Here is a 12,820-nt window from a genome sequence, read left to right on the forward strand (position 1 = left end):
ACTTTTATTATTATTTTTATTACTATTATTTTTTATACCATTATTACTATTATTTTTATTGTTATTTTTATTGGTGTTATTTTTAATACTATTTTACTATTATTTTTATTATCATTTTTATTACTATTATTTTTGATACTATTATTACTATTATCTTTATTGTTATTTTTATTACTATCACTTTTAATACTATTATTACTATTATTTTTATTATCATTTTTATCACTATTATTTTTATTATTATTTTCCAATCATTATTACGGATAAAAAAATCAAGAGGAAAAAAAAAGCAGATAAATTTTTTATATTTTAATTATTACGAAACTGTACTATATTATACGCAATGAAATATTGATAAAAAAAAAAATAAATAACTAAATTCAACGCAAGTATTGATTTAGAAAAAAAAAAATTAGAATTTAAGGTGAATGATTACTAAACGTTCCCCGAAAAAAAAAAGAATTTTATCATTTATTTTAATCGAAAAATGTTCAAATGTTCAAAAAGAAAAAAGCTAATCACATTAAAAAAAATCGAAACGATAAATTTCGAAGGAATGTATGAGAATTGCGGAATTTATTCATTACATTTCATTTTTATGACAATTATATAACTTATTAATTATACTTCATATGCGATAGTTACAGTACTTATTAATTATAGTTCAATAATAAATTATTTGCTTTATTAAATATGCTAATAAATTTCTTATTTTCAATAAAACTAAACAATTTCAGGAAGAAAATTACATTTTTCTACATATTTGTTTCATATTTTAACAATCAACCGAATGTTTGTATGCAATTGAATTCATTATTAAAGATGAATAAATGTTCTGTTAAATTTTTTTAGTAAAATTTCGATAATTCTAAAATTTTAGTGGATCTCAATCATTACAACCAGTAAAGCAACCATTACTTCATGAAAATCATCATAAGCGCTCAGAAACACATAAAACATCAATTAGACCACCACCTCCAACTATTGTCCTCAGGTAATTAATTATTCTCACATAGCAATTTCAGAGCCTATCAATCAAACTTAATTTAAGCCTAAAGATAGAAAAACAATTCTAAATTAATCTTAACCAGAAGTTTCCGGCCTAAAATACATCATTTCCAATGATAATACTATCTTCGCTATCCATTTGAGGTATTGCTTTTTTTTAGTCCACCAGATGATGCATCACCAGAAAAAGTAAAAGTGATTTTCGAATACAACAATGAAAAATATTCTATGCAACCGAATTTCTTGATCCGGTATAAAAGGATAATATTAACTTTTGCTATAGCGTTGTTGATCTTTTTCTCATTAATATTTATGATATTAGTCATTTATATTGCGCATCGAAGGAGATTATAAAAAACTGGTTATATCATTTGTCATTTGAATATGAAGGTATAAAAGTTACAAGCATAAGGTAACATATTAGCACCGGTAAAATGCAAACAGATAATTGGTAGTCAAGGAAGGATTTAAAAAAAAAAAATGCAAGAATATAATAGAAAACTTATACAGTCATGATGAAGAACCTCAACAACCTAATTTTGTAGTAATGTGATTATTATTTGTAATAATGTACTTTTTTTTTCGTGCATAAGAGAATCAAAAGATTTGGAATTGTAATGATTCATGCAACTGAATACTTCCGCATTCTACACCACATTCTCGAAAGAAACAAATAAATTATAAAAGAATTACATCATAGGAAAACAATGTTCCTTACATCGAGTGAGAAAAAGGATTAACACAAAAATGAATAAAAAAAAGAGTATAAATTAATCTACAACCTGTATTAGCATAAACCTTATGTCACACAATACTGCATTATAAAGAAAAAATCCATTCCATCACTGCTGATACTGCAACTTGAAGCAATTTTTCAGCAGTTATGAAAACAACTTTGCCAAAATGTCGGCCCCCTCAATTCCAATTTGTTCCTGTAGTTCTTCAACTTTCTCTGCGAGCTGATCACGAAGTAAAACCTAAACTATATATTTTTGCATTAATCATCTCTTTTCATTGAAGATTTTTTCTAATGAATTAAATTTCTTCGATTTCAATTCCCAATGTCTTTTTAGCCAAGTAGCAGAACAGTTTCCAATCAGGATCAAAGTTATGCATGCTTTCAGCATCGGCGTCGCTTACTATTGCATGATAAAGAATAATGTAGTTCCGAGTAGTTCCGAGAAGTGCATACCAATAAGATGCTACGTTTAACCACACATTTTTAAATAATTTCTTGCCACTACATAAATTCGTCCAACATTTAATAAAACTGTTGAAATATATAGCAGAGGAATCAAAGAAATGTAAATCGTTAGTCAATATTGCAAGTTCACTTTTCTGTTTGGATTAAACCAAAACTTTCAATACCACTGCCATTTCCTACTCATTAATTCCCAATAGTATTCATATTTTAGCTATAATAATAATCAATGAAAATTTATAGCGAAAATACCTTTGCACTTCTGATGATTGCATTAGCTTGTCGTCTATTAAGATAATCTATGGTAGATACCAGTAGTGATGGATCTGCTGAAGCAATCAAACCAATCGTTTTGAAACCTTAAAACTGATAAATTAGTGAAGTCCGATTGGCCATCCTAAGATTCATTGTTTGCTGATATTTAAATAGAGAATGGCTTCGAAGAAATTCTGCAACGGCCATTTTTGCATGGGAAAAAAGATGGATTTCCAAAGGAGCTGAAAGTTTCAATAAACTGATACCAATAATCTCTGAATTATGGTTATTGTCTTTAACAAAGAATTGTATTTTTCTAGTACCTGCATTATAAAGTTGTCGCGCTCGACCTCTTTTGACACCATCAAGTGCAAGTAAAGGAATAAGCTCCTGCTGCGAACAATCTCGCAAGTGCTGTACCAAATCAGGTAATAAATTTCTCAATGGCCAGAAAGACGGTATTTTCTGTAAACATTATCAAATATCATGATCATATTTAATGAAACATTTGAAAATGTTATTCATTGAATACATCAGTAATTTCAAATAAAAACGTCAACTTTTACCTCTGCAAAACGAGCAATCGAAGATGCCTGTGAACAAGTTGCTTGAAGAACATTTTGAAGCCAACCACGTGTTACATGAAAACGTTCCGCAACATCAGAAAATGTTTCCTGCTTCCACAGTCGGTGCAGCATTAACGAAATATAAAGGCGCAGCGGTGATCCTCCTTCGTTCTGTAATTTATGTAGCAAAAAAAAAAAAAATACATGAACAATTAAATATCACGCACTTAACTATGCTGTTGTAATACGCTGATTGAACATTATGTAGAGGATATTGGATGCAAGCCAAAAGGAACCAGTGTTCTTATACGAACTAATATCTTTAGCGTAACACGATAAACTACCAGGATAAAGCTAATTCGAACCATTTAGCCAAGTAATATTGATAGCAAATCAATGCAAACGAGGATTAAAGACTTCTACAATTTCGGGAATTTAATTACGATCAAGACTAACCAATTTTGGTCGATCGATGAAACATCGAACTAGCTGCTTATCATTCACTCCTAATCGTGCAAGCAAAGTTTGCTCAGATCTTGGCAATGCTTTGTACTGCAATGAACAAATTTATGAAGAACTGGGCATAACGTATGACCTAAACAATAAGTATCGGGGACAATATGTATTTAAAGAATAAAGTAATAAGATTTCAGAAATACTACTTGGTAACAGGGAAGTTGGGGAAATACGAATCACTAAGAGTGATGTGAGTTCGAAACAGAGTTAGAAAAGTTCAAAATTAACAGACATCAAAATATAACTAGAGCCTTCGATGCCATTCTGAAAAAACTAAAATCTGAAAACTATTTTAACTCATAATTTGCACATTTTTCGAATGTGTAAATTGTGCAAAAATGTGTAAACTGAAAACTATTCCGACTCATAATTTCACTCATAATTTACACATTAGAAATAACTGCATATTGAGATACAACCTCATCATAGAATACATCCCAATCAATATCGACATTTATATCGAACGGCACCATCATAAATAATAAATGAAAATGTGAAGACAATACAACACCCTGAAAAATATCACGTGTTCACGAAAAAAAAAGAACCTTGACAAAAATCAACAATTGATATTTTCGTACAGCGGAAATTAAGAACTTTACTCAAATTATAAAAACAACTATCAGACATGTTAATGGATGGAATAGTCGGTATAGCTTTATAGCCACTGTAGTAAGTCGAACAATCAGGAAGCTAATCTATGCGAGTCTGAGGTAATCGCTGCATAGTCCAAGATGCAGTGCCTCCAAAATGATTTAAATAATTAGAGGATCAAGTCTAATCCAATACTAGTTTGAATAATGAAACATTATCAAAATAACGTCATTTTTGGTAGAGCAACTGAATAAAAGTTATCCAAATGAAATTGTGATTATTAAATATCCATATTCGAACAATAATTATCAGACATGCTAGTTGCTGCAGTTTGAACTTTGTGTTTATATTGCTTAATATATCCAACTAGACTTTTCAGTTTCAAGTTATAAAAATTCTGATCAAATAGTTTCCAAAAACTCGACGAAACATATCATAACTTTTCAAAATCTTTCAAAACCTATAATCAATTACATTAGTGTCCCAATGATTTCAACTGAAATTATATGACATCAAATCACTTTTAGAAAATTGAAAGAGCTTACTTCGCTCAAATTATTTGATAATAAAGTGCACATCTGCGGTGCCAACAGTGGTGATAAAGAAGCCGAAAAGACTGCTGTACCGAAAATTGAAGCTGAATAGTTCCCATCCTTAAAGCAATGTAGCATAAATTCGTATGCGTACTGCAGAATCTCGAAAAAAATTTCAGAATTAATTACTTATTTCATTTTATCACAGGTAACATTGAAAAAAATAATCTTACCGTATCAATATTCACTAAGTCGTGCTTTGTTAAATATTCCAACATTTCCCTTAGCAGCTCTCCACTATTATTATTTTGTATTCCAAATAGCGTTTGTTGTACTACAATTTCCAGCTTTTCCAACCGTTGAGCCATTTGAAAAAAGAAAAAAAAATTATGGAACATATTTTCCGACAGTAACATAACTACAAATAAAAGTTCTGAAACTTATCAGTTACATTTAATAAACAAATAAAGAAATCGTAAAATCACTAATCTTCAATGAGATCAGATCTAGCAAAAACGATGAAAACATGACTGGTTCATTTAATGAGCTATTACATTCCGGTAAAGGTCCACTGATCATGTCCAAAAACTAAAACAAAACATGAGTGAAAAAAGAAATCAGCTGAACAATTCTAAAAATGCCTTTCGGTTTTCCCATAGTTCAAAAAAAAGCTAGAGTTAGCACTCAAAGACTGAAATGATTACCACTTACTTAAGTGGAACATATGATTTACCATGTCATGCTTTTAAAACAATTATTATTTTATCCTTTTCCTTATACAGAAATCAATACCTCACGGTCTCGTAATATTATTAAGGTTTTGCACTAAAAAGTCTAAAATATATTATCAACTGACTTTGCTTTCCTCATAACCAGAATGCACGATTGTCACTGCTTCTCCTATGTCATCATAACCAGCTCGACCAGCACGACCTATCATTTGCAGATATTGCGCCTTACGAATCGGCTCTTTGCCAACCAGTGGAGCTTTGATTATTACTCGGCGGGCCGGAAGATTAACTCCCGCTGCCAAAGTAGAGGTACAGCAGATTATATTGATAATCCCATCCTCAACATTAAAACTACAATTTATTTGAAAGCATGGTTTTTTTTTTTGTTTAAACCGAATCGTCTAAAACTCTAAAGCTTAATTTAAATTATGTCCAAAATAAAAGTCCCAATGAAGAGTCGAAAATGAACTCGAACATTCACTTTCACTGTGTTACAAAGTCTGAACAAAAAAAAAATCTTTAACTTAACACAGCAACCTGAAAAGCGCCTTCAATAATCTTTCTTTCGTCGGCTGTTAAACCACTATGATGATAGGCAACGCCACGCATGATGCTTAATTCTAATAGAGAAGAAAACTTTCCATCTTCCTCACTTTTCAAAGCTTTTACTGCAGCCAGTCTTTCGGTTTTTTTACGTTCGCGGACATTCCTGAATTTACAATTTATAAGGATATCTTGAGTTTGTAATATCATTACATCCCGAAAAAATCGGTAATTTACGACCTTATCTTGGCCAACGAACATTGGATCAATTAGCAACTATCATCAGCGCTGATTTCTAGAAAAATGCTTTATAGATTTTAAACAGCGAAGACAACTGATTTCTAGAAAAATGCATTATAGATTTTAAACAGCGAAGACAACAGAAAGGAACAAACTTTGGCATCAAGTGTGAAACCGCTTTACAAACACTTTCACAATTCTGTTTGGTGGGGCAAAAAATAAGAACCGATTGCTTCGGTACAATATCCCGTAACAGAGGTACCAATCCATCTGGGTCACGGTTTCTTAATTTCTGAAAAAAAATGTGCTTTAACATTATCGAAATTAGTAGCTTAACAAAAGTGAATCAATTACTGCAAGCATATTAGCAAAACTGAATGGAAATAACAAACTTTGGATTATAGCAACACACACATTTTCACCTAAGCACATCTCGAATTCCAATTTCCCCTCCGGTTGTACAATATACAACGAGTTGTCAATCTTCACCTTTTCTACCAGTTTAATCTAAAAAGATTTTAGTAATCATAAATGTTCTGATAGTGAAGTATCGAATCATATGCATCCAACAACTGAACATTCTTTGCCATTTAAATCAATGCTTTAAATGAATCCTAAATTTTTTTTCTTCGTCATTTAAACAGGTAAGCTATATACCGAAACAATTTTTCAACATATAACTTGCCTGTCTTATTGACATAATTTTGCATACTTACAGGGCGAAATTTTGTTGAAAATACCGCTGCACTGAGAAATTTTGAAAGCTGTTCAACGTTCGAAAGAGTTGCTGATAAACCAATTATTTGACCAGTTCCTGAAATTTCATATCCTGCCATATTAATTGAAATTCTTGAAAACTAAATTTACTGAATGGGTAGTCCCATTCATATGCCCAAACTACATTTAATTTTCTTCCCACGCTGAAAACTGTTTGATTCCTGTACAAATACATCTCATATTTTCCCCAAGAATATCTTTCTTCCTTTTTACAATACAGTAGAATCAAACCAGAAAAAGAAAAAAACTCACGACCTTTCTGCATAAATTTGATCAGCCCTTGTTCTATAATTGCTCCCCGAGTATTTTCTCCTATCATATGCAACTGAAATATCAGTACGAATTGCCATCTGATGAACAGTCATAAAATTCGTTTTAAGTTTCAATATATAACCTCTGCATCTCTCAAGTCATAGAATAGTCATTTGTGACTACAGTGGTGTGCAAGGGTAGTCAGTAAATGAAACCAAAATGATTAAAATAACTTCATACTTCACTACACAGTCAAAACACATGTTTTGGATCATTTACTATAAAAAAATCATAGTGATGACCGACTAATGGCATATATAATTATTTACTTCATCCACCACTACAACTCCAATTTCGTCAATGCGGTCCAGTTCTATCAAACTATTAATTAACATGTTTGCTTTTTCAATGGTCGCAACATATATAGATTCCCCTTTTCGACGTTTGATTGGTGGTAAACGACCTGAAAATATACACCGATTTCGAATAGACCACTGAAGTTGCATGCAGTATTTAAAATGAAAGCAATCAATCCTGTCAATCAGTGCTGTTCTGCTACAAAACTACAACGAACATAAGTGCCTTCTTCGTCCTATCCTCTTTTCAGAAGGCATACTGCTTACTAATGATTCAAACAATTTAATATTGCTAAATAGCTAAAATGCGAATATTTTCATAAGCACCAATTAAACTTAGATGGTTCTTAGTCAATTTAACTGAATCCTACGAATGTTTCATTCAGCTTCAACATCAACTATATCAGTCCTCATTTCCGAATAAGCAGATACTGGACTTAGTTTTTACCAAAAAAAGTGCGAAAGACATCATTCAGAACATGGATTTTTTCAGGCTGGTAATCCACAGTGCTTTTGGATATGAACTGAAAAATATTGTCGATTTATGAAAACTGTATTCAATTTATACTTCCATGTTTAAAGAAGGCTAAACAAACAATCATAACCGAAATCTCCAACCTTTGCTTGCCGCATACTCCTCCACGCAAACATTTAGCTTATCCTCGAAAACCGACAACGAATAAACCTAAATTGGGATAACCGATAAAAATCTTTCAAATACGAATGAAAATAAGTCGATTAGAATTTTTAAACGAGTCTCGTAAATTAAAAATTCAACCAAATAACGTATTCAAAACTTGAACGATGAGGTTTTCCATACATTTGTAGATTGCTAATGTATTTTATTTCCATTGCGATATTTTTCAAGCTGCATAAGAATTTACTTTCTCCTGAGCGATTGCGACATATGGTACGACAAGGATGCAACTCCTTCGTCGGAAAATTGTTTCTCGTAGCATCACAATCTGAAATAACCTTCCTGTAAAAGTTCACAGTTCGAACACTATCCTTATATGCTTATTATCACTTGGTCATTAATATCAATTCAGTCAGTAGAATAATTCAATGGTAAACATTTAAGCGTTTTTCTCAAAACCATCCATGAACAAACAAATAAATTCTCATATTTACATAATAGAAATATTATATCAAAAAAGAACAAAGAACCTCTGCAACAAGAGTTTTCCCTGCACCGGTGCCCATTGATATAATCATATTTGTGCCACTTATCAAATGTTCGTCATTTAAGCACTGGTTTTGCCAGTCTAGAAATAACGTATCCTTGATTGAAAGAATTAGTAGAAAATCAAACAGTAAAGAATGCTATGTCTTGCAAAATATTAATGATTACAGTCAACTTCTAACCAGTTATCATTATTCGTACTTTTCCTACAAGCAGAAGCATTCAACAGAAGAACGATGCAATAGTACGAAGAATTGCTCAGATAATAAAAGGTAATGGCTAGAAATCAGCCGATAAATGATAGCATATTATAATAAAGAGCAAAATAATATGACCACATACCATAAAATGACGAAATATTTCGTAGATTCCTGTACATTTCACAAATATTTTCCATTTCCTCGAACGCATTAATTCGAGACGTGCAAGCCGAAGTTATGCAACCGGAATCAGATCTACTTTCCTGAAAATTATCTTAAATAAATTACTGGCAAAAAAAATTTGTCTGATACCCAACTACTTAACCGTTTTGTTTTGCAATAATATTAAGATGGATGAAACCATTGCTTTACTTTAAATTATTCAAGCATTCTTTTCTTCAAATTCCTTCGCTTGCAATAAAATTAGGTAGAAATAACGTTCCAGAAACAAAAAATAAACTTACTTGTGTGTCAACTTGCAATTGTGTCATTTGAGCAAAATTAACAATTTGTCTGTCGGCTTCATTCTTTCTTCTCCTAGGTGAAGTGAAACCTGAAAATTATTGAATTCAGCAGATTCTAGAAAGATATATACTACAACGTTATCACAACTGAATTTCATAGGGAACAAAAATAAATAAAATGATAACTACAGATCCCCTTCATGTATACCTGAACTATCGTGTTGTATTTCCGGTATTTTGAATTTTTTCATGCAATTTTCCGGATGAGATATCCGTTTGAGCAAAACTGAGATTTATGTCTTACTGCACATGAACTAAAATAACGTATTAAGAGGTTTTCAAGAATCAGTGCAATGAAATATACAATGAATGACGTCTTATTCACTTTAGTATGTTAACCTCCTACAAACTTGATTAATCATTAAATATTTATACCATTATTTTAATTTTCTCTAGAAGTGATTCACTAAATGATAGCAATAATTACTTAATTCATTTTGTCTATTCTAGATGATTCTAGAAATTCTTTTCCCTTCCCATAGTTTACAAATATCTCAAAAATTTATAAAGTAACTTAAAATTTTGGTAGATTCCAGTTTTCTATTTTAATTTTAAAAAAAAACATATTTTCAAACAGAATACAAAATTCCCCTTTCATTGGATATGAAATTCTCCATATAAAAAATCCCCAAATGAAAGGAGTAAGTTTAAACTTCAATAAAATAAGGAAAAACCTTGGTGATTTCCTTGGTGTTTCCAAAATTATTTTAGTAGGAATGTTATCGTCACTATTACTCAATAGCTTCATTGATGTTTCTTTTATAATATCATAATTTTCAGAAACAATCGATTAAGGATCGAATTTGAGGAGACATATTCAGTTTTCTGGAAAAATTAATGAATTTAAAACTATATTTTATTTATTTGCTTATTCATATTTATAGCTATTTATTTAGCTAATTTATTTCTTCACTAGCTTTTTCATGGAAAAAAATCATTAAATTAGTTTAGTTTTCCTCTTTTCCAATTTATGTTTTCCGAAAAAAAAAAAACACACGTATAGCATTAAATGACACGTTCCCTTTCTTACTTGATTACTCTGCACAATATCTCCACTACTCTCGATCACTGCCACAGTAATTTGCAAACAGTCCATCAACAAACTTTCGCAATTCTTATCAATCTTTGTGTTTTTACTCTCAAAAAGACAGCTATATTTGCAAACTTCATCAATCTCTCACAACACATTCTCTAAGTATTCTCATCAAACCGTGTTATCTCCTCAATACTTATGCTATTTCACTACCTCCAAATTTTATCGCAAACCAATCTAAGCTCAACCGCATTGTTGCTCCTTTCCTTGACTGATGTTATTCGTGGCCCGTGAAAATTGCTTTTGACATGAGATTTACTTTTAACGGACCAGTTATTTTTAGTAATGAAAATTCCTTTATTTCATCTTCTAAACTTCTGTCAATCAAACGTATCTTGTTATCTAACCGTTCACGTACGTAGACGATATGTAATTTATTCACGCAATCCGATGAAGCTAACGTGAGGCTTCGCTTAGTAACAGTGCAGAGAAAGTGGATGAAAATCTAAATATGTGAGTGTATACAGTAATTTCGACTAATAACGTTTTACGAACAAATATCTGAATCTATGATGGTTTCCGTGGATTAAGTTTATACAGAAATGATATCTGCAGAAGGAAATCTAAATGCGTGAATTCTTTTCTTGTTTCTCAGATATTTGTTCTTTCATTTTCAGATGACTTTTCTTCATTTTGTAAATTGTGTAGCACTATCGTACGCACCATATTTTATCGCATACAGATATTCGGGACTATCAGAATATTGCTCCATATGGAAATGCGCACATGCAGCTTTGGCATACTTTTTGACGCAGCTCTGCAAAATGCTCGTCCTTGCAACATTCTTTCCAGCTAGCGATGTTAATGGATTTGATTTAATCCCGGTATGTTGGTGAACTTTGGCTTCTGAAGCTTTCTTTATCAGTCCAAATTCTAAATTAAACTTTGATGTTGTTTTTGGACTTAATAATATTTTGCATTTACATTAGGTATTTTTGTGTAACCTCGATGTAGGATTTGAATTTGGAATTTTACTTTATTGTTATATTAGCCAATATAAAACCAAGTTTAATGTATGGCTTATTTATGAAGGACGGGTTTTTTCTGATTTTTTAAAAATTTCAATAAAATGTGGTTTATGTGTCGATAAGTCTTTCTGAATTCAGTGCTTGATCTTTAGGTCTGTGATATGCTCAGGATTTTCAAAACTTTTATTTAGGAATTAATGAAAGCAAGCGCAGATATTTTCGATGTAATGGGTCTGCACGCCGTGATCTTTTATCTGATGGCAGGCAAAAGTGAAATCCGATTTCTGGCTGTCGGTATAGGCTGGGCTTTTGCTCATAGGTAATTATCTGACATGATTTGTTTTACATGGGTATTTTAATTAGTTATTTCTGCACGTGGAAATTGAAAGTCAATAATTGATTAAATAGTATGTTTATCAGTTTATCTCTCAAGGAGTTTGGATTGGTTTGGACTTAATTGTGAAATTTTGGTTCGTCTTTCCGTACTGCTTATAGGAAACTTATTCATGCAACTTTTTCTCTATGTTATTTCTCTTTTCTTTATCTTAAAAAAAAGAATGGGATAGACTTCAATCATTTTCAAGATTCTGAAAAGTAGAATAAGCTGCATTTCGGTTAAAATATAGGGATAACTTAGAACGATATAAATCCTTAATATCTAGTTTCGATGAAAAGAGTTGTCAGTTCAGTTATCTGGGAAATGTTGTAGATTGTGCTAAGTGATAATGAGAAGGAATCTATTTCAGTGTAGCCAGTCGCTTGGTTGGTTTTTGGGTTGGTGCCCGAGCAACGGCATTTCACTGGAAATACATTCAAATGGCCCTAAATTCCAACATTGACCTAATTTTTATGTTGGTAAGTTGTTATTTTCTGTTATTTCAGTTCTCTTTGTTTTCTTTTTGTTTTGAAAGCTGAATTACTATAGTTTTTTGTGGATAAGTTTATTTTGATATTTACGGAGCTGTACTAAAAAGACGAGACGAATGAAGGAAACGTAAACATGTTTTTCAGTAAAAGCCATCGATAAGTCCATTTATGCTAATATTCTTTTTTTCTTTTTTTTTGCAGCAATGGCAGCATTGGTGTGGTTATTCACCCGTAATGATCTCCGGTCAGGAATGAAGCGAATGGTTACTTTATTGATTGCACTCTGTGTTTTCCATGAATTCATTGAGCAGTAAGCTTATTTACTGATTTGTAAAGTAAATATTTCATTGAATACTGTCATACAGATTGGGAAGGAGTGTACCTGGCTGATTAGGAAGATTGAGATATATTTT

General features: G+C 31.4%; 3 protein-coding genes across 3 annotated transcripts; 1 reads left to right on the forward strand and 2 right to left on the reverse strand.

Annotated features, from left to right (window-relative positions):
- Window positions 1–1,731: 1,731 nt before the first annotated feature.
- LOAG_18217 (hypothetical protein) lies at window positions 1,732–5,124 on the reverse strand. Its single transcript, XM_020450881.1, has 8 exons — window positions 4,907–5,124; window positions 4,686–4,793; window positions 3,966–4,058; window positions 3,487–3,582; window positions 3,031–3,201; window positions 2,788–2,929; window positions 2,462–2,568; window positions 1,732–1,985 (listed from the first exon to the last, which is right to left on the reverse strand). The coding sequence occupies exons 1-8, from the start codon at window positions 5,087–5,089 to the stop codon at window positions 1,890–1,892; spliced, it is 996 nt and encodes a 331-aa protein (XP_020305390.1). The 5' UTR covers window positions 5,090–5,124; the 3' UTR covers window positions 1,732–1,889.
- A 2-nt stretch (window positions 5,125–5,126) lies between these two features.
- LOAG_18218 (type III restriction enzyme) lies at window positions 5,127–9,735 on the reverse strand (the record flags this gene model as incomplete). The annotated part of the gene is made up of 14 exons (XM_020450882.1): window positions 9,628–9,735; window positions 9,420–9,508; window positions 9,098–9,218; window positions 8,740–8,837; window positions 8,457–8,537; window positions 8,191–8,257; window positions 7,546–7,679; window positions 7,220–7,289; window positions 6,904–7,001; window positions 6,602–6,694; window positions 6,343–6,479; window positions 5,942–6,113; window positions 5,530–5,742; window positions 5,127–5,261 (listed from the first exon to the last, which is right to left on the reverse strand). Exons 1-14 carry the CDS (start codon window positions 9,668–9,670, stop codon window positions 5,127–5,129), a joined length of 1,551 nt encoding a protein of 516 aa, XP_020305391.1. The 5' UTR covers window positions 9,671–9,735.
- A 1,454-nt stretch (window positions 9,736–11,189) lies between these two features.
- Window positions 11,190–12,662, forward strand: LOAG_08333 (hypothetical protein; the record flags this gene model as incomplete). The annotated part of the gene is made up of 4 exons (XM_003143865.1): window positions 11,190–11,396; window positions 11,732–11,859; window positions 12,287–12,395; window positions 12,609–12,662. 4 exons carry the CDS (start codon window positions 11,190–11,192, stop codon window positions 12,660–12,662), a joined length of 498 nt encoding a protein of 165 aa, XP_003143913.1.
- Window positions 12,663–12,820: the final 158 nt, after the last annotated feature.

This window comes from Loa loa, assembly GCF_000183805.2.
Source record: "Loa loa unplaced genomic scaffold supercont3.228, whole genome shotgun sequence".
NCBI classification, from domain to species: domain Eukaryota; kingdom Metazoa; phylum Nematoda; class Chromadorea; order Rhabditida; family Onchocercidae; genus Loa; species Loa loa.

Excerpts from the sequence above, each read along its gene's own strand:
- LOAG_18217 (XM_020450881.1), bottom strand. The coding sequence starts at position 5,089 with ATGTTACTGTCGGAAAATATGTTCCATAATTTTTTTTTCTTTTTTCAA. Across the intron at positions 3,583-3,965 it reads GGGATGTATTCTATGATGAG|TACAAAGCATTGCCAAGATC; the intron begins GTTGTATCTCAA and ends TGTTCATTGCAG. Across the intron at positions 2,569-2,787 it reads GCGACAACTTTATAATGCAG|GTTTCAAAACGATTGGTTTG; the intron begins GTACTAGAAAAA and ends ATCAGTTTTAAG.